Below are 19280 nucleotides of genomic sequence, written 5' to 3' on the forward strand. Positions count from 1 at the left end.
TCCAGCTTACCTGTCTGACTAGCTGAAACAGCCTTCCAACCTACATCATCCACAGCGCAAGATTTTTAGGATGATTTTTTTTAATGTAGTGGGTCACACGGTCTCCTTCACAGCACGTAATCTGAAAGCTAGTTTCTTTGGCTCTTTAAGCTGAGGCAGTCTTCAGGAAGGATCAGTTTCTCCACATTGCTTACCTGGTGAGTCCACCAAAGGCAACGTCTTAACAGTGGTGCTTTGGAGTAGAGTTTGCAAGTCTCGGTATTTACAGTTGGAAGAAACAAATTTCACATCTTGGACCATAATATCCTCCACAAAGATATTGTATTTGCTGTGAATTTATGGACAATAAGGTGAAGAGTTAGCATACTAAACATGTCTAGCAGAGAAATTCCTTAAAGAAATATATAAATGACCACTTTTTAAAAAGCATTCTTAATACAGTTGTTAAATAATCTTCTGTGAGAGTAACCAAAGAAGACTTTTATCATAGAATATTTATCATAGATGGTTTGGGTTGGAAGGGACCTTAAAGATCATCTGGTTCCAACCCCCCTGCTGTGAGCAGGGACATCTTCCACTAGACCAGGTTGCTCAGAGCTCCATCCAACCTGGCCTTGAACACTTCCAGGGAGGGGGCATCCACAGCTTCTCTGGGCAACCTGTTCCAGTGTTTAACTCATGGTGAAGAATTTCTTCCTAATATCTAATCTAAATCTGCCCTCTTTTAGTTTAGAGCCATTCCCCCTTGTCCTATCACTAGAATTAACACAGATTAACTGGATTTTCATTAGAGTTGTATTCCACTTCATTACCCCTCACCATAAAAATATACACATATATATACATATATGTATAGATGTTTTATATATACATACCTATGTATATTATAAATACCAGAGAGAGGAAGAAATGTATATGAATAACTGAATGTTGTTTTAAGCAAAATATCCAAATAAAATGATATTTCAAACTTTTGCTGAAGGAAAAAAACCAAACCCCACTGAATTCACAAAAGAAATGGAAATGAGACATTCGATTTTTAAATTTTTAAACTGAAGCAATTTGGTAATATTAATACAAATTCAGTAACATTGCAGATTATTCAAACCTGTGCTTGCAGTGAAAAAAAGAAGATGACTTTTCTCCATTTCTTTATATGCACCCAAATTCTACTCCACCACTTGTTTTTTCTTGCTCCAGGCCTATTCCGCCTTTTTATTTTCTTTGTAGTACTATCTGCTTTTCATGACCTTTTATTCTCTCATGTTCTCATACTTTTCTGCTTTATTTCTTTGCCACTTCCCACCCTCACCTCTGTTTTACCACTATACCTTATTTGATTCCAGCCCAGATCTGGCAGGTAGGGCAACTTCTTCACCTGGATGATGCTATCATAGAGGCTGGGCTGCAGACTCTGGGCCACCATGTTGGCAAGAATGACAGCCACCATCATGGGGAGGATGTGAGAGATCTGACCTGTCAGCTCGAAGCAGATCACAGCAGTGGAGACAGTGTGGCTCACCGCTCCTGTCAGAGCTGCTGCACCTTTCCCAGGTAGGGTGGAAAAGGAATAGGGGAGAGAAGATGACTGTCATGTAGAAACAGCATGTCATGTCAACCAGGAAAGTCATGGGGATGGGACCAGGCAAAAAGAAATAAAGACGTAGAGACTCACCAATGACAGCATACCCTCCAGGTAAGATTTGATAAACAATACCATCAAAAAGGATCCCATTGGGAAAAAGTGATGCCATGATTTCCCCAATAAGACGCCCAAACGCAGCACCTAGAAAATATCACTGAGAATTATGGAATTAACATTGAAGGAACACCCAGTCTGTGCCGTGCAGCTGTGCTGGGCAATCATTTGAGCATTTTCTAACAGAAACAAAATGAAAACTTACATTAAAATGACACTAGAGACTAAAGAGTAGTTCTTAGTTACAAAATATAGACGTTAGACTCCAAGAGGAGAGAAAGGTACTAAGATATGTAAATACAGTTGACCTCTCGTTGTTCCACTTAGGCACACCAGGCACAGTGGTATTTATGCTTCCCAGGTAGGAGGAAATATTTTCAGAATATGTACAATGTTAGTCCAGATCACAGTTGAGGCCCTTCACACACTCATTCTCTGAATGTCCAAGCACTAGAATCACAGCTTACAGAAGAGTTTAGGTGGGAAGAGACTTTTGGAGTTCTTGTTCTGACCCCTGCTCACAACGGGGCTAATTTTGAAATGAGATCAAGTCACACAGGGCCTTGTCCAGACAAGCTTTAAAAGTCTGCAAGGATGCAGATTCTCCAGCCTTGCTGAGCAACGTAACCAAGGAAACAAATTTTTTCTTACGTCCCATCAGAATTTCCCCTGTTGCAACTTGTGCCTTTACCTCCTATGTACTATGTGTCTCTAAGAGGAGTCTTTCTATCCTCTCTGTCCCCTGCTGCATTAGGTGGTGAAAGCTGCAGTTAGATCCCCTCTTGGCCTTCTCTTCTGCAGGACGAACAAACCCAACTTCTTCAGGCTCTCCTTGTTTGTTTTGTGCTCCAGTTCCCCAACAATCTCAGTGGCCCCCACTGGACTCATTGCACTTTGTCAAAATCTCTTGCACTGGTGGACACAAAATGGCACAATATTCCAGGATTGTGTCCAAAATGCTGAATGCAGGGAAATAACCAATCTCTTTCCCTTGGTCGCTAGGCTGTTCCTTATACAGCCTTATTTGTGGTTTGCCTTCATCACTGCAAGGGCACGTTACTGACTCATGTTCAGTTGCTGCCTGTCAGAACCCAGAGGCCCTCAGTGGACAACATTTCATTTAAGAGCTGTGGGTACTTAATGCTGAACTTCGTGAGCTTGTATACTTTAGTCTAACATAGCCTCTCTTTCTTAACATTAGCATCATATTCTTTTTATTTTTCGGTCTTGGAATTAAAACCAGTTGAAAAACAATGAACTCCTGTATGTTACCGTATTTCAATCAGAGGAAATGAGTAAGTGGTGGATTACATTGCAGGTACTAGTTTTGAGGTTATCTCTTCTAGCTGGCCTTCAGGGGCAGAAAGAGCAACTACTACTAATTGTAGGATGAAAGTTTCTCTGTAGATGAAGAGGCAGAGAAATTAGAAGGCTATGGCTCAGCATGCCTTCCCACAGGGTGGCTTTCCTTACATAAAAGGGCAGGGATTTCTTCCACAGCATTTGGATTTGAGGAGTGAGTGAATGACAAAAGCAGAGATTCAGACCTGGTATATGGACTGTTAACCAAGCTTATCATAAGCATCAAGTGATGACTCCTCATCCACTAGAAGAAACCTACTGGGTACTACCGTACGCAATGTCTCTCTTACCCTCTCCACCTGTCAGACCTATATGCTGCAACACAAAGTTGAAACTCACCTAGGACAAAAACTGGCATGAAGCCTCCACAGGGGATTGGCATCGTGGTAGCAATGACAGACATCCAGAACTAGAAAAGAGACAGAGGATGCGGTTGTTACTGAGCAGCAGTAGCATCTCCTGCAGCCCCCCTCCATGAGGGGACACGGTCTGAGGGATCTGGCAGCTCAGCCAGAAAGCAAAGGGTAAAGGGGCAGTGGGGTGTGAAAGGGATCTGGAGGAACTCCAGCAACACACGAACACTGATGGAGAGGACCTCTGGGCAACTGCTGTGGTGTCAGGGAAGCTGCATCACCAAGGGGATGGATGAACATGAAAACTCCTTTGCCTTGGACCTCAGAAACTGAGATTTCCTACTGCTCCAAATACCTTAACTTTTCATAGAACAAGGCTGTCAAAATTTCACAGACTCAGAGAGATTTCAGTGTGTAGGGAACTCTGGAGGTCTCTCCCCTTGCTCCCAGAAGGGCTAATTCCTATGTTAGATCAGGTTGCTCAGGGCCTTATCCAGATGAGTTCTGAACACCTTGAGGAGTGGAAATTCCCCAGCTTTTCTGGGCATTTGTGCAGACCCACACTCATGGAAGAATTTTTTTTCAAAGTCCAACTGTCATAAATTTCCTTTATTCTAGCTTGTGTCTGTTGTCTCTTGTCCTATCACCATGTTGGGCAAAATGATGAAATCTGTCCTGGTACTGCTAAGACCAAAACAAATGCTCATTTAGCCCAGAACATATAGATTTCTTCTGGAGGCAACAGCCTAATCTTACAAACACCTCAAAGGCCAATACACTCAGATGTTCTCAGGCAACATGACAGAGATTTCCACAGTTGAGGGAAACACAGAGAATACTGTTGTTTCAAAAACTTATACAAAGAAATGTACTGGCAAGATGTCCCTTCCTGCAGCAGTATCATCCACAGGAGAGAGACAACCATGGTTCAGCACATCAAAAGCAATACTTTCAGATATTTTGGGACTATGTTATCCTCAGACTGGGCAAATCCTTCCTGTTCAAGGTCCACCTTTGAGGACGTGATGCCTCTGCAGACATTGCTGTAGCTGTAGACAGATGTGACAGTTGCAACTTCCGTAGACCATGTCACATCAGAACATTTAATCTGCTGTTGCTTTCTGAGAAGTGAGCAAAACTGTTTTCAGCTGCATTTCTCCATCAAGTTACGGTACTGCTAACAAATCCTCACGCACCTATAGACTGTGCTTGCATATTCTTGTCTCCTGTCTGTGGTCAGGAATATCAAGTAGACTGTATCAGACTTTATTTAGACCAAATATAAATTATCTGAGAGCTTTTTACTCAATTATTTATTTTTGTGGAACTTGTGAAATCTTTCCTGATGTAGTCTTCCCTATCAACTATTACACAGTGTGTACCAAAGTTCACTCAGCAGGATGCATGAGGAAGATGACATAGAGAGCAGTGAAGGAGGTCACTATATTAAGGGCAGGAAACTATTGCCTAATAATTTTGGTAATCTTGCATTCAAGGTGGGCAAACATCATATCAGAAGATGTAAGAACCCATTACAGTTGACATGCTTCCTTCAATACCCAGCAACTCCTTATTGGCAGTTCACAAACTATTTTAAAAACGATCAAGAACATTCGCTCTGAGTGGAGAAGGGTTATGGTGAGCTGAGTTTCCTACCTTCATGAGGAAGAAGAGCAGGATGATGATGAAGACGCTGACTTTAGGATGGATCCAGGCAGCAGATTTCCCTAGGACCTGAGGGTCTCCTGTGTATTTTGCCCAGGTATAGTTATCAAAGAGAGAGCTGATAGCTTCCCGAGGCATCAACTAAACAGCAAAAAAACAGGCATGAGCCATGAGATTAGACACAATAAATATTCTACCTCTGTGCCAAGGAAGTGGAGGAGATTTTTACTTCGTTAATTCATGATTATGAGACTTAATTCACATTTTTAATCTTCAGGAAGAGAGACGGGACTTCACCTGAGCTAGTGAAAAGACAACTACCTTTACACACAGGGTAATATCTTCCTTATTACTTGCTTAGGGGAGTGGACCTTTTTCAAGTTTTATATGAATGAGATCACGAGTCTCAGTGTATAGTCCCTCATCAGACCGAACTCATCCTATATCTTTCTTCCCCCTTCCATGACATAAGGTTATTGGGGCACAGGATAAGGGGAGACTGTTCCACAGAATTGCACACAGAATTGCAAATACACATCCCGCTCTCACCTCTCCTGCCATGAACTGCCCAAATCCAGGAGGAAAGGTCGCAGTTGCTATAAGGAAGGTTATAACCCCAGGGTATATGAGGCGGCTGAAAGGAAAGAAAAGTTTCTTGGAATATAACCTCACATTCTTTTCTTGTAACACTATCACTTCAGGACTATGAATACTATTTCTGTGAAAGCTCTCTGCCACATCTGCATCCGTTGCTTTGGAGTTCTGTTACTGGCAATTTAATGCCCTGCTCCACTGATCATCATCATTCATAGAAAGTTCAACTGTCAGAAAAGTCATTTTTCCCACCAGAACCAATGTAATGGGAGGGATGGAGGGAAAGAGAGATGTGCAATATGCACAAACTTGAATACACCAGGGTGGTGGTGGTGGTGTGTGTGTTTACAACGATGTGTTGACCTATTACCAAAAGCCAGCACCTCCTCCGTTTGTCCTGATTATGACAGTCTTGCTTCTTTATCCTCCATGCAAGGTATCCTGTCCTAGTGTATTTAAATGTAGGGTTTTTTTCATACATTTCTGCATGCATCCCCCATGGCATTAATTCTTATGAGAAAACCTGCTTTTCTTTCCATTGAATTGCTGACTGTCACAATTCTGGTGAAGGTGTCCTTGGTAGCCAGTGGGTCTAGCTGTGCTGGACCAGTGGGGCATAGCTGGGCAGCGGGCTGAAGCCATCAGTGTCTTCCTGCTGCTGTATTCAGTCCCAGGGTGGGTTTCTGGGCACACTGTGACACTTCTTGGGCACTAAGACAACACCAGTCAAAGCTGCCTCCATGTGCTGGACTAATCCTGTCAGCTATCCTCTGACAAATTACTGCGTTCCCTACAGGAAGTTCTGGCTGAGATGCTGTGGATTTCAGGAAGACAGAATATAACCTTTAATTTCTTCCAGTCTAAGGACCTACAAAACTCTGAGAAATTAGTCAAATATTTAAATTCCCGCTTTTCAGGCTTTGCTTTGTTTGATGGCTCTGCTGGTGCTTGTGGGTAATGCTACATTTTTTCTTCCACATAATAAATTAAGTTAGTTTGAACTTCTTTTTAACTTGTGGTTTTCTTCTGCTCAGATCTGCAACTTGCTAAGAAATGTAGGACCTCCACACCTCTTAACAAATTCTCATAGCATCAGATTTCTTCTGGAAAGAGACTGAAGGCATTTACAGTTAGCCACCTTTTCTTCTTCAGGTTATAACTTTATTAAAGAAGGAAAAAGAGTATCTGCAAGTGCACTGTACAACCGTTATTGCTAAGATTTTTATTTTGTTTTGCATTTCTCTTCCATGCTGCAGTTCACACAATTTGGTTACTATCAGTTTCAGGTTTTGGTTCATAAGCATGCAGTAATTGCAATACTGCAGCGCATTCTTTACATTCTTGCCTACATTTTGATTAAAAAAAATAGATTGAAAACACATAGTTAGATTTAAATTGTATTTAATTTTCTTAAAATATAAACAATATTAAATTTATTTTTTACAGTTTCTAAAAAAAACCCAGAAGCAGCACGATCTTAAGAAGCATGATCACTGATTTTCTAATTAAAATAATTTTTTGTCCAATCAGTATTTTCCCTTGTCCTCTTAATGAATATTACAGAATCTCCCTTCTAAATCAAGAAGCTATTTGAAACTATTGGGGCTGATCAAGAGAAAATCCACTGCAGCACAAATCTTCTTGAAGTTTGCAGATATCTTGCTCTCATATAATTTCAGTTTCTTATGTTTTTACTACCTTACACTTGAAATAGTTCTACTAGCTCCCAGAAAGCATTTGTTACTATCTAATACCAGTAGGGTATAAGAATCTGGTCCCTAAAGAGACTATATTCAAAGGCACTCACTACTTTGTGAGAAACTGGCTCAGAGCCGTATGACGCCGGACGCATAGGACCACTTGGCGATTGAGATAAACGAAAAACGCTCCAAGGAATCCAGAACATATCCTAAAGTGGAGAAAAAGAAATAAAATCATACCAAACAACAGATAATACCAAATCATCCACCAAGAAAATGAGTTTAAGTGTTTTTCATCTTCAGCTGTTTATGAAGTCTTTTAAATGTCACCTAGAGGGTTACTCCTATAGCAACTCACTTGAAGACATTGACTCTCTAATGAAAGGGGAGGCATATTTTGGATTTTGTCATACACACTGCCATTTTTGCCACCTAAATTTTTTCTTGCTTAGAGGGGGAAATCTCATCTATAAAAATCTATAAAATAATCTATAAAAATATTCTATAAAAATAATCTATAAAAAGAGACTGACAGATCTCAGTAGGGGCTGGTGAAGAGCATCTGGGCAAAGACCAGTGTTGTCAGAACCTAGACATCAGGTTGGAACAGGAAATAGTAAAAATGCAGGGACTTTATCTCTGGGTTCAGCAAAATGATATACCTACATCAAATACTAAAAGTAATAGCAACTCTGTGCCTAAAGCAAAGTACATCATCTCTCTGATCCTAATTGCTTAGGCCTATGTTCCCGATCCTAATAAAGCCAAAAAAAAGTATAGCTGTCTAAGGACTGGCCTTGATCCTTATGCTCTGTAGCTTAATGAGACCTGGATAAACAGGGCCCAATACTCAAAGGTGAAGTAAAAAAAGAAGAGTGAAGAAAAAGTGCATTTAGAATTGGTAAGGGGAAGTATTATTTTACGTGACAAATAATTAACTCACAAAATACTGAGGATAAACAGACAACATTTTCATTCTATTAATTTTTAAAATGAATGGATTTTTCCTTTGTTATGTTATGCAGGCTTTTGCCAAATCTCATTCAAAGATTAATTTAGCTTACTTACGAAATAGTATGTTGAAAAAATCCTGCTTGATCGTTTAAAAATTGCATAGAAACAAGTTGAAACTAAATATAAAGCTGTTCACAGACAAACATGTCCAATGAGCTTCTCTTAAATATTTTAAGCCACGATTGTTTAGCACTACTGTTAAAATAGGCCAGTCCCTTAGGCAATATAAGCCTAAGAGCTGCACAGTGAATTGAATTTCTTTGTAATACTTTATATCAAAAAATAGATCCCTCCATTCCTGTCTATCAATTTGTCAATAAAATAGAAGTGCTTCTCCTGTATATGTTTTGCAAATTAACAACATTTGCTGACTCAGAAGAAGCAGATCTACCTGTTGATAGTGCTTGGGCTGGCTCAGTTTTTTTGTCCTACCTGAAAGTGAAGAAATTTGTTGGATGGAAAGACAGTTCAACTTTGAGACTTAATATTAAGAGAATTCGGAGCATTCCAAATTGGCATTGGGACTTTACCCAAGACTATCCAAGTCCTTAGCTTTTTTTTTTTTTTTTTTTCCAAATACCACATTGGACACCCAGGCATTTGAAAGTTTTGCACAGTTGTCATATATTCCTTTCCTAGCCTATGTGCAGTACTGAAAAAAAACAGCTCTACTAACTCTGTTCAAAACACAATGACAATAAGTTTTGCATTCTATCAGCTGTAAATCATAGGGATTACCTTTTTATTTGCCAATCTAAGCAAATAGATTCCCCCAAGTTCAGCATGTAAGTCTGTTTAAGGAGAAGAACAAAGTGGATACATACTACTAGCAAAAGCTCCTATATATTAATAGATTTTCAATATACAGATGCCTTCAAAAAATCCCACTGAAGTAAATGAATATGATGGCAGCCTACTAAAAGGAGTTGGAAAATCTCTCATATGCTTCTGATCTTGGATCTAGGTCTTGCAACAGAGTATCACAGAACCACAGAATGGTAGGGGTTGGAAGGGACCTCTGTGGGTCATCTAGTCCAACCCTCCTGCCAAAGCAGGGTCACCTACAGCAGGTTGCACAGGACCTTGTATGTTCACAGTGCCAGCATAGGTATTTGTTCCTACAGTGTAGTCCCTTCACTAGTCCTCTGCAGTGATTCCTCTGGACCCTCTCTCAAGCTCTAACCTAAGACTTCCTCACAGCAAGTCCAAACTCAGTTTTTCCCTAGTATTTCCCAATTATCTTCTGACTTTCTTAAGTTCATTCTTTCATTTCCCAGAATTTCCTCCACAAATGAAACCAACTCAAATTTCTCAATAAATTAAATAAAACTGACACTCATCTTAGTAAATTAACCATTGTTCTCACTAAATCCAATTATGGTTCAGTTACCCTTGCCACCATGTCAAGTGTACCAACCTCTCTTGAAAAGGATAACCATTCTGACCTTGTAAAAGGGAAACTTCCTGGTTTTGTCCCATTTTTGTCGAGTGAAGAGGCCATGCCTGTTGGGTCAGTTCGTTTGGGGATGCCATCAAAACGATTTAAGGGCCAATTCAGTAAATCTATACCCAGAACCTAGACCAAGTTACATTTTTTTTTTCCAGAACTTAATTTCTGAAAAAGTTATGTGTAAAGGAAATAACAAACAGCTTAATAATACCCACGTTTCCTTCATCATCCATTGTGTTACCTGGGCACCATTTCTGAAGGAGGAATTCCAAGAAGCAGAGGCCTTATTCGTGACAATCAAAATGTCTAAAAGAGATGTATGTAACTGTTTTCCAAAACAATTCCTAACAGACCTCTCACGATAACCTTTGTAGGGCATGAGCCAGCCTCCTGGGAACTTACCCTATTACTGCAAATGCTGGCAGCTCTTGCAGATCAAAGGGGAAATCCATGCGAAAGTTCGTTCTGAACAGGGCTGTGATGGTAACTGTGAGAGAAGAAAGAGGTAGAGGAGGAGAGGGAATAATGAGGTGAGAAGTTAAAAGTCATGAAAGCTAGGGGTAGGGACAGAGGAACTAGTTGATACATGCTCCTGTGTGGTTCCATGATATTATATACAATATTAGAGATCAGCAGATTTCTCTGATTTTAGTAGTGCCTTTTTTTGAGCACTTGCAACCCTAGCACTCTAGATCATATAGGTTTGTTTTCAGAGAATGTATATATATTTTTAGCCAGATTTTTAACGGGTTTTCTTTTCTTTCTTTTCTTCTACCATCCATTCTCTAGAAAATAAAACCTCTTCCCACTCCACTTGCTGACTCTGAAAACTCTCTTTGCCAAGACAGGCAGTGCTTACATATCTGGAGAAGCTGTGTCATGCACAGTTGTGATTGTCTTCTAGAAACGAAATTCAAATCCTCTCTGAAGTTATATCTGCAAAATCTTTGACTGGTGCCAAAAGAATGAAAATCTTAGAAATCAGAAATGCAAAAGATCAGCTAAGCCGCATCTTCTCCAGCTCACCTCTCCTGGTACTATTGCACTGCTAAAATAACTGAGACGTTGAAACCTGTCCAGCTTTTACCTGGAGGTACCTAATTGTGTGGAAATGGTAAATATCTATATGCCAACAGGCGAAGTACAAATTAGCAATCTAGTGCAGAGTGGAAATGCAGCTGAATGAGGACAGATATAAATCTCAACTTGCCCTGGGTGAAAGAATTATTTGCACAATGAGGAAAGAAAAGAAGCAGTGAAAATCTAGCATTATATGATAATTACAGGAGGCCTTAATTACTTGTTAATTGGTCAGACAGGACTAGGTTTAGAGCAGTGATTTAATCCGATCTCTCTGGGTTACGTTACCTAAGATACCTGAGCCTGTCTAACCGCATACTACTATCCAAAATGGGAAGATCTTACTCCCTGCCTCTTCACCCTGTTCCTTCCCTCCTGGCTTCACTGTTCTTCCTTCCCATTGGGCTCACTCCAACACGTCAAACCCTTCACTGAGTTCTTTAACCTAATTAAAACCTATCAGAAAACCTACCTGCTCTTTTTCTGGATTAGTCCTCTGCCAGGGAAATGAACTGAATGGAGGGGTCCAACAAACACAGAGATGGTACCAGGGAGGGCCAGAAGAACAGTCAGGGATAGAAGATGGTGAAAATCAGGATGTCCTCTTTTTTGTTAGGTCAGGCCAAGAAAGGGATCATATCAATCTAGTTTTAGGAAACAGAGAGTCCAAGCCACTAAATGACAGTGCATTAGAAAGGATACTAGGGCTCATTTTCAAACAGTTTTGCCACAGGGCGGCAAAGATGACCAGAGCAAAGGGTAACAGTCACAGCACTTAGTCTGAATCTTTCTAGGTTCCCTCTCTACTCCCATGAGACAGAAAGAGATTTGTACAGAAAGATTCATCCCACCTGTCTTCATCTTTCCTGAGTGATTAAGCCACCCTGAAACTGAATGGCTAAGCCCTTTCCTCTCCATTGGCTACAAACTCTACTAGTTTAGAGTAGCTGCCAACTCTTACAAGGTGAAAGTTAAAAAGAAAGTAAAGATGACAGAGATGAAAGTAAAAAGAAAAGTAAAAAGAAATGAGAAAGCCTAGTTAACAGGAAAGTCTACTTAAAAAAGCTTTGAACTTTAAAATAGCATTGAGCCATGTATAGAAGTCACCAGAAGGAGCAGGAGGAAGGCAAGGTGTAAAACACTATGGCAAATAATATGAAGGCTCAGGACATGGCAAAGCAGAAATCCTGCAAATTGCAGAACTCCAGTCTTCCATGATGAACAAACAGGAGGCTAAGTTGCAGCAGCCAACCAGAGTGGGTCAGATGTTATTTGGAAAGTACAGATAACGGTGTAAACCCAGCCAACAAAGCCATCAGTATCCAGAAGCCAGCAAAGGTTTTATGGGTCTAATAAAGAAAAGAATTTTGGCGAGATTCTACACAACTTATTTGCATCTGTCTGCCCTGAAGTGATTGCTTCCCTACCGGCTACTTCCTAGTAGCAATGAGGCAGCTTGGAGGTAAAAAAATGAGAATTTAAGAGGTGTTAAACAAGCTTCAGACTTAAACGGCATTAAGATCTGAGGCGTATTAGGAATGAGGTGCAAAGTGAAAGAAAAGAGGCAATGGGCAAAACATCCAACAAGATAATTTTGTCTAAATATAAAACACAAATTCTTCTTTTTGGGGAGGTGGTTCAACACTGGAACAGATGCCCAGAGAGGCAGTGGAAAGTTGTCTTTGCTGAAAGCAGAAGTTTAGAGTAGAGGGCTCCAGAGGTCTCTTCCAAACGTAATGTTGCTGTGATTCTATGATTCAGAACTTTCTGTGGAAGACAACAAAATCTACACGTGATACTGAATCAGTTTACCCTCGTTGGAAGCAGAGAGGACTGCATAAGAAAGGCAATGTTCTGTGTTGATGACTGCAAAGTGATGCAGTGGGGGAACATTACTGATACATTAGAAAAGAATCTAATTTAACAATAGTATTTCAAGAAAGGGAGTTGAATCAGTGTGGACAGCTCTAAGAAAGTGGTTTTTTTACCTTTTTCCTAACTGCAGTTGCTAGAAATGTGCAAAAGCTGCATAAAAATTGTATCATAATGCACAGTGTTGCATTGCAATATTGTAATGCCTTCCAATAGATCTGTGCAATAGCCACACTTGCTTGGAACTCTGATCATCATTTTATCTCAAAAATATTCTGGAAGAATATGACAAATGCTTCCCTAAGCAGAAAAGTTAGTTACAGAATCACAGAATGTTTGGGGTTGGAAGGGACCTCTGTGGGTCATCTAGTCCAACCCCCCTGCCAAAGCAAGGTCACCTACAGCAGGCTGCACAGGACCACGTCCAGGCGGGTCTTGAATATCTCCAAAGAAGGAGACTCCACAACCTCCCTGGGCAGCCTGTTCCAGGGCTCCATCACCCTCAGAGGGAAGAAGTTCTTCCTCGTGTTCATCTGGAACTTCCTCTGCTTCAGTTTGTGCCCATTGCCCCTTGTCCTGTCACTGGGCACCACTGAGAAGAGTCTGGCCCCATCCTCCTGACACCCACCCTTGAGATATTTAGAAGCATTTATAAGGTCCCCTCTCAGCCTTCTCTTCTTCAGGCTAAACAAGCACAGCTCCCTCAGCCTTTCCTCATAGGAGAGTTGCTCCAGTTCCCTAATCATCTTCATAGCCTCCACTGGACTCTCTCCAGTAGCTCCTCATCTTTCTTGAACTGGGGAGCCCAGAACTGGACACAGTACTCCAGATGGGGCCTCACTAGGGCAGAGTAGAGGGGATGTAGAACCTCCCTCGACCTGCTGGCCACAATCCTCTTGATGCACCCCAGGATCCCATTGGCCTTCTTGGCAACAAGGGCACAATGCTGGCTCATGGTCAACTTGTTGTCCACCAGGACACCCAGGTCCCTCTCTGCAGAGCTGCTCTGCAGCAGGTCCACCCCAAGCCTGTACTGGTGCATGGGGTTGTTCCTCCCCAGGTGCAGGACCCTGCACTTGCCCTTGTTGAACTTCATCAGGTTCCTCTCTGCCCAACTCTCAAGCCTGTCCAGGTCTCACTGAATGGCAGCACAGACTGCTAGTGTATCCACCACTGCTCCCAGTTTTGTGTCATCAGCAAACTTGCTGAGGGTACACTCTGTCCCTTCATCCAGGTCACTGATGAAGCAGTTGAACAAGACTGGGCCCAGTACTGACCCCTGGGGGACACCACTAGTTACAGGCCTCCAACTAGACTCAGCTCCGCTGATGAGAACCCTGTGAGTTCGGCCATTCAGCCAGTTCTCAATCCACTTCACCGACCACTCATCCAGCCCACACTTTCTGAGCTTCCCTATGAGGATATTATGGGAGACAGTGTCAAAAGTTCACATATTATGTATGAATTTGCAACAGTTTACTTGTTCCACATGAACATTACAGGTAGATGCATATGGTGCATATTAAGGGAAGCAGCTTCTTCCACTTTTAAGTACATTAACCTACCTCATACAAAGGCTTTCTTACTAAGTGATAATAGGAGTGATACAGGAGACTAGCACAAAGAAATCCGGTTATCATCTCCAGAGGGCATAACTCTGGAGGGAGACAAGACTTTGAAGATTGTGAAGACATCAGAGAGAGAGCCGAAGAAAAACCCTTGCATGAACAAAGACTGAAAAGCCCAGGCTTGTAACTTTCAGAAGGAAATGAGCAAGCAAAGACATGAAAGGTAGTGTTAGAGCAGGCATGATAAAAGATCATAAAATAATGAATGACTCAGCTAGACAAAAGTTTCTAGTTCCTTAACACAAGGAGACTGGCAACACAAAGAAAATTCAGAACTATGAAAAGGAACAATTCTTCATAGACAATTGGATCATGGAACTTTTTAACCCAGACAGTCAATGAAGCAGAACACAAGGAGCCTTCAAGGTGGGTATTAAAGTTGTCTGGATGATATCGTAGAAAGTACAGTAATGTTTCAGCATTAAGCTAATTTCTAATGATGTGGGAGATCAGCAAGGGAGCTTGAGTAGATAAAGTGAAGTACAGGGGATTATCCCCTGTCATCTGTCTTTGAATTTCTTATGTTTTCCTCTGGAAAGGACAGAAAGATGCGGTTTTTCTGACAGATCTGATGGTTGAATAACTCTCAATATGAGGCAATGTTTCACAAACACAAATGTAGTCACTCTCTACATTCAAGTAGAAAGTGTAGTCACTTTCTATATTCAAGAGAATATTCAAGTCAAATTGTGTTTTAGCACAAAAAGCAAAAATCCAGCCCTATGAAATTGAGGGAGACATAAATTATAGCAGTTATAAGTAAGGGAACTGCCCACATGGAGCTCAGATCAATAAAATAGATATGAATATAAGAATAAAAGATAAAGATTTTATAAGCAAGAAGTTTACAAAGAAATGGCAGCCTTCTGCACCAGCTGGAACTCCATTCTCACAGTTTCTGAAATGCTCTCCTGAACAAGCTTGTCCTGCGCTATTTCTGTCTGCATAAATATTGTGCTTTTCAGTTACTTGAAACAGTTATTTTTTCATGACCTTCAGTCAGATCCTACCAATCTTGCAGCCTCCTAATCATTTTATCATCTCAGTTTTCTAGATTATTTGTGTTTTATGCTTGTAGTAAAGAAATGACCAAAGCAGACCATGGCATTTCCAGCAGACTGCAGCAGCATACACTGTAATATGTATTACATCCTCTGTCATGGGATACCTTGATATTTGCAGCCTTGATATTATGCTGAGGAGAGGCAAAAATCCCACCTCAGGAGCCCTGTTACTTGCCAAGGACTCATATTCAGTCATTTTTCAGCCATATCCCCAGCACACCTAGGAATAGGTTGGGTTATACAAATGATGACGTAAGACACTTCCCTTCCTCCTTCCTTCTCTACTGATGGAAGTCACATGTCATGGCAGAAGTTTCAAATATCATACAAGGTTGTGGTTTTGAGGAAGATGGAAAAAAATAAATTAATAGAGCAACTTTTCTACAAAGAGAGTAGGCATGGCTCTTAGCTTACCTGCATCCTTGTTCCAAACAGCAAGGACTCGGAAAATGAAGGCACTAAAGGTAGCAGCAAAGAAACCTCTCCAGTAATTACGCACAGCAAAGTAAGTGGAAGTGACCTCAATGCTGAAAAGGACCCCTAGAGATTTGGAAAGGGAGCAAAGTTAAAATCAGAATTGCAATGTTGGAAGCATGAGAAAGGCTTCTAAATAGTCATCTAGAGCAGTGGTCTCCACACTTTTTTGATCGTGCACCCCTACCAATAAAAGATTTTTGAGCATGTACCTCCAATAATTGTGTATTTATTTAAAAATTATATACATGTACTATTGTAATAATGTATTATGTACAATCTAAAACATACACAAAAATAGAAATTAAAAAACGATGAGATAAAGATGAAATAAACAGAATTTTAAAAAATAATTTGTTTTATTTATTAATGGAACAAAAATATTTTTGTTCTCACTAAAAATATTGATATTCTTCTTTACTTTTGAAAATCTTGGTTTAACAATTAGTGATACAGTGATTCAAAGGTCTGGTTCTATGTTCAGTTTGTTTTTATACCTGGTCCTAATGGCTGTTATAGCTGAAAAAGGTATCTTACAAAGATATATGGCTCTGAATGCAAGAAATGCATCATTGTCTGTACTGACTAAATCATGATACCATTATTTTAATCCCATCCGCCACTTATGGAAAGATTTTTGTTGACATTTAGATAGCAAACGTCCATCTTCCCTGAGGTCAATCAGTTGTTCTTGCAAACTAATCAGAAGGTGCTGAATTTTTATATCTTTAACAAATAGGTTCAAAACCCACTGAAATTCTTAAGATGGAAGATTTTTAAACAGGTTAGTAATTTCTGTTTCCAAGTTATTTAAGTTTACACATATGAGAGTTTTTGTAGGTGACACACTTACATTGTATTTGGCAACAAATTCACAAAATCTCAACAAGTTTCTTTTTGAAAAACAGTTACTTTCTCACCCACTGTTAGAACATCGCTTTCACCTTGAAGGAATACATCAAGTATGTTTATTTTTTCGAAAATAACTGCTAGGTAGCATGCTACTGACAGATGCTAGTCATCACAGAAAAGTTCAGCAAATTCATAACACTTGTATTTTTGTAAAAGAAAAATGTGCAACTGGTCTTTAAATTCAACAACTCTTTTACAAGCCCATTCCCATGAGACAGCCAGCAAATGTCTGTATGGTACAAAGGATTTTCATGGTCACTCCTCATCTCATTGAGAAGTATTGTAAAGATTCTGCTGTTTCAAGGTCTTGTTTTTATTAAATTAACCACATCAGTGACATCCTGTAGCACTTTGGGCACATCTGGCTCTCATTTCTTTGCTGCAATAGCTTGCCTATGAACAATGCAGTGAATGAATTTCAGGTGCGGTGCTGTCTATGTAACCTTGCCACGGATTCCTTTTCTTACGACAGTCAAAGTCGCTGCTCCACTGGTTGTTACACTCACACAGCTTCTCCATAAAATGTTTTTGTTACAGATGTAATTTACTATTAAGAATATATCCTCTGATAGATCTTTCCTTTAGTGGCTCACAGAAAGTAGTTCTTCATGTATTTCACTATTGAAACATAATCTAGCGAATACCATAAGCTGAGACATTTTAGAAAGATCTGTACTTTCATCCAGCTGCATAGTAAGCCTCTCACACTCTGTAATTTGTACTGACACTTGTTTCTTCAGCCCTTCAGTGACGTTTTCTATGCCTCATCCAGCAGTGTTTGCTGACAAAGGAATGCATTTTGGTTTGCCACTGTCTTGTTTTGTGTATTATTTCGGCCATTTTTACCATGCAGGAAGAACAAGTGTTTCCCCAGTGGTGTGTGGCTTTTTTTCTTTTGCTATGAAGCAAGCAACCTCAAAAGAGGCTTCAAAACATTTATCATTAAGTTCAGTGAAGTTTGGTAAAGTACTGGATTGAATATCACATAGCTTGAAACATCGCTGAAAAAATTGTAAAAGTTTGTCTTTATGTTCTGGATGTTCAGCTTTTTAAATGTCTTGCTAATTCTGATTGCTTCATACCATCACTAGCTAACTTCTCAAAGCGCAATATACCATTAGAATGAGGTTCATCGTTAATGATATTGGATGTATATCCATATTGAAGTAGCCTTTTGAGAATTTTGATTTTTTTGGCCAACTTCTTGTCAGACTTGATTAGCTGGTTATTGTTTGTACCTCATAATGTGGCTGACTGAGTCCATATTAGGATGAGGAGAAGTGTCAGCTCTATCATTTTCTTGGCATTTGTTTGTGCTCACATTATTAGTGTCTTCAATCCTGGATCTCTTTGCAGGAATCTTTTTAAGCCACTTGTCCATTTTGTGAGGGTTAGTTTAATTAACCCTAGATAATATAATCCATAAACCCACTTAAGTGGGCACATGTTGATTGCAATTCATTTCAATATGCTGGAAGTGAGCAAATGAGTGAGGTCACCACTGTCAACCCTCTGCGCTGTGAACAGCTCTACACACAGGACACCTCATGCACTGTATGTGACAAGTGCCCATCTGACACATGGACCGGGTGAGAGCACCACTGCCAATATGTATACTGAACATTAGTAAAGCTTAATTTATTTCTTTTTTTGGATTAAAAAAAATAGAAATTCCAGTATTTCCTTCCCACACTGCAATGGATCATCTTGTGCACCCCTTGGGGTATGCACACTCCAATTTGGAGACCACTGTTCTAGAGAGCCTTCTCCTTTTGCCTCCAGAAGGATGACAACATGTGGAAAAAAGACTGTGACTGAGATGCTGGGGAGGTTGATAACACTCCAGGTGAGCTGCTTTGTTCAAAGTAGATGACAGATCAAAAATATGGTGCAGGAAAGGGGGAGAGGAGAAGAGAACTAGCCAGGAGAGGTACCTGAGAAAAAGGAAACAGAACAGCCACTTGCCTCCAAGTGGTGTCCCAAAGCAGCAGCCGACCCCCACTGCGCAACCCACAGTCAGGACATCCGTGTAATAATATGGCTGCTACTGGTGAAAGAGACAAAGAAAGACAGACAAACAGAAGAAAGAAGGAAAGAAAGCAGAGAGTGAGTAACAGAATTGGCAGGTACGGCCACATGCTGTCACCCAGCTCTGTCACCAGTCTCAGCGTTATACCTATATCTATTATACTTCACCCTTCTGGATGGCTTCAAAATATTCAAAAGACAAGACCTAGCACAAGACAGGCATATACCTGGAATCACATCTTCAAGACACACAGAGAAGGCAGCAGCTCATCTTTCATTGACACATGCACATTTCTGTCACTGTAGAAGTAACGTCTCATGGAAAATTCTCCAGAGGGTGAAGGACACGTAAGTACGTTTTACTCCAACTCTTTTACTTTGGCAG

At 40.4% G+C, this 19280-nt stretch overlaps 1 protein-coding gene across 3 annotated transcripts in view; it reads right to left on the minus strand.

Moving 5' to 3' along the window:
• CLCN1 (chloride voltage-gated channel 1) overlaps positions 1-19280 on the minus strand; it is a 65732-nt gene that overhangs the window by 9831 nt on the left and 36621 nt on the right. For all 3 annotated transcript variants that reach the window (XM_075438844.1, XM_075438837.1, XM_075438851.1), the window contains exons 7-16: positions 18833-18911; positions 15896-16021; positions 10240-10324; positions 7481-7582; positions 5629-5713; positions 5071-5220; positions 3401-3470; positions 1676-1786; positions 1332-1545; positions 195-328 (exon numbers count right to left, since the gene is read on the minus strand). In XM_075438844.1, the coding sequence (XP_075294959.1) occupies positions 195-328; positions 1332-1545; positions 1676-1786; positions 3401-3470; positions 5071-5220; positions 5629-5713; positions 7481-7582; positions 10240-10324; positions 15896-16021; positions 18833-18911 (1156 nt within the window). The remainder of the gene's footprint in view (positions 1-194; positions 329-1331; positions 1546-1675; positions 1787-3400; positions 3471-5070; positions 5221-5628; positions 5714-7480; positions 7583-10239; positions 10325-15895; positions 16022-18832; positions 18912-19280) is intronic.

The sequence above is a fragment of the Opisthocomus hoazin genome, chromosome 1, assembly GCF_030867145.1.
Source record: "Opisthocomus hoazin isolate bOpiHoa1 chromosome 1, bOpiHoa1.hap1, whole genome shotgun sequence".
NCBI lineage: Eukaryota > Metazoa > Chordata > Aves > Opisthocomiformes > Opisthocomidae > Opisthocomus > Opisthocomus hoazin.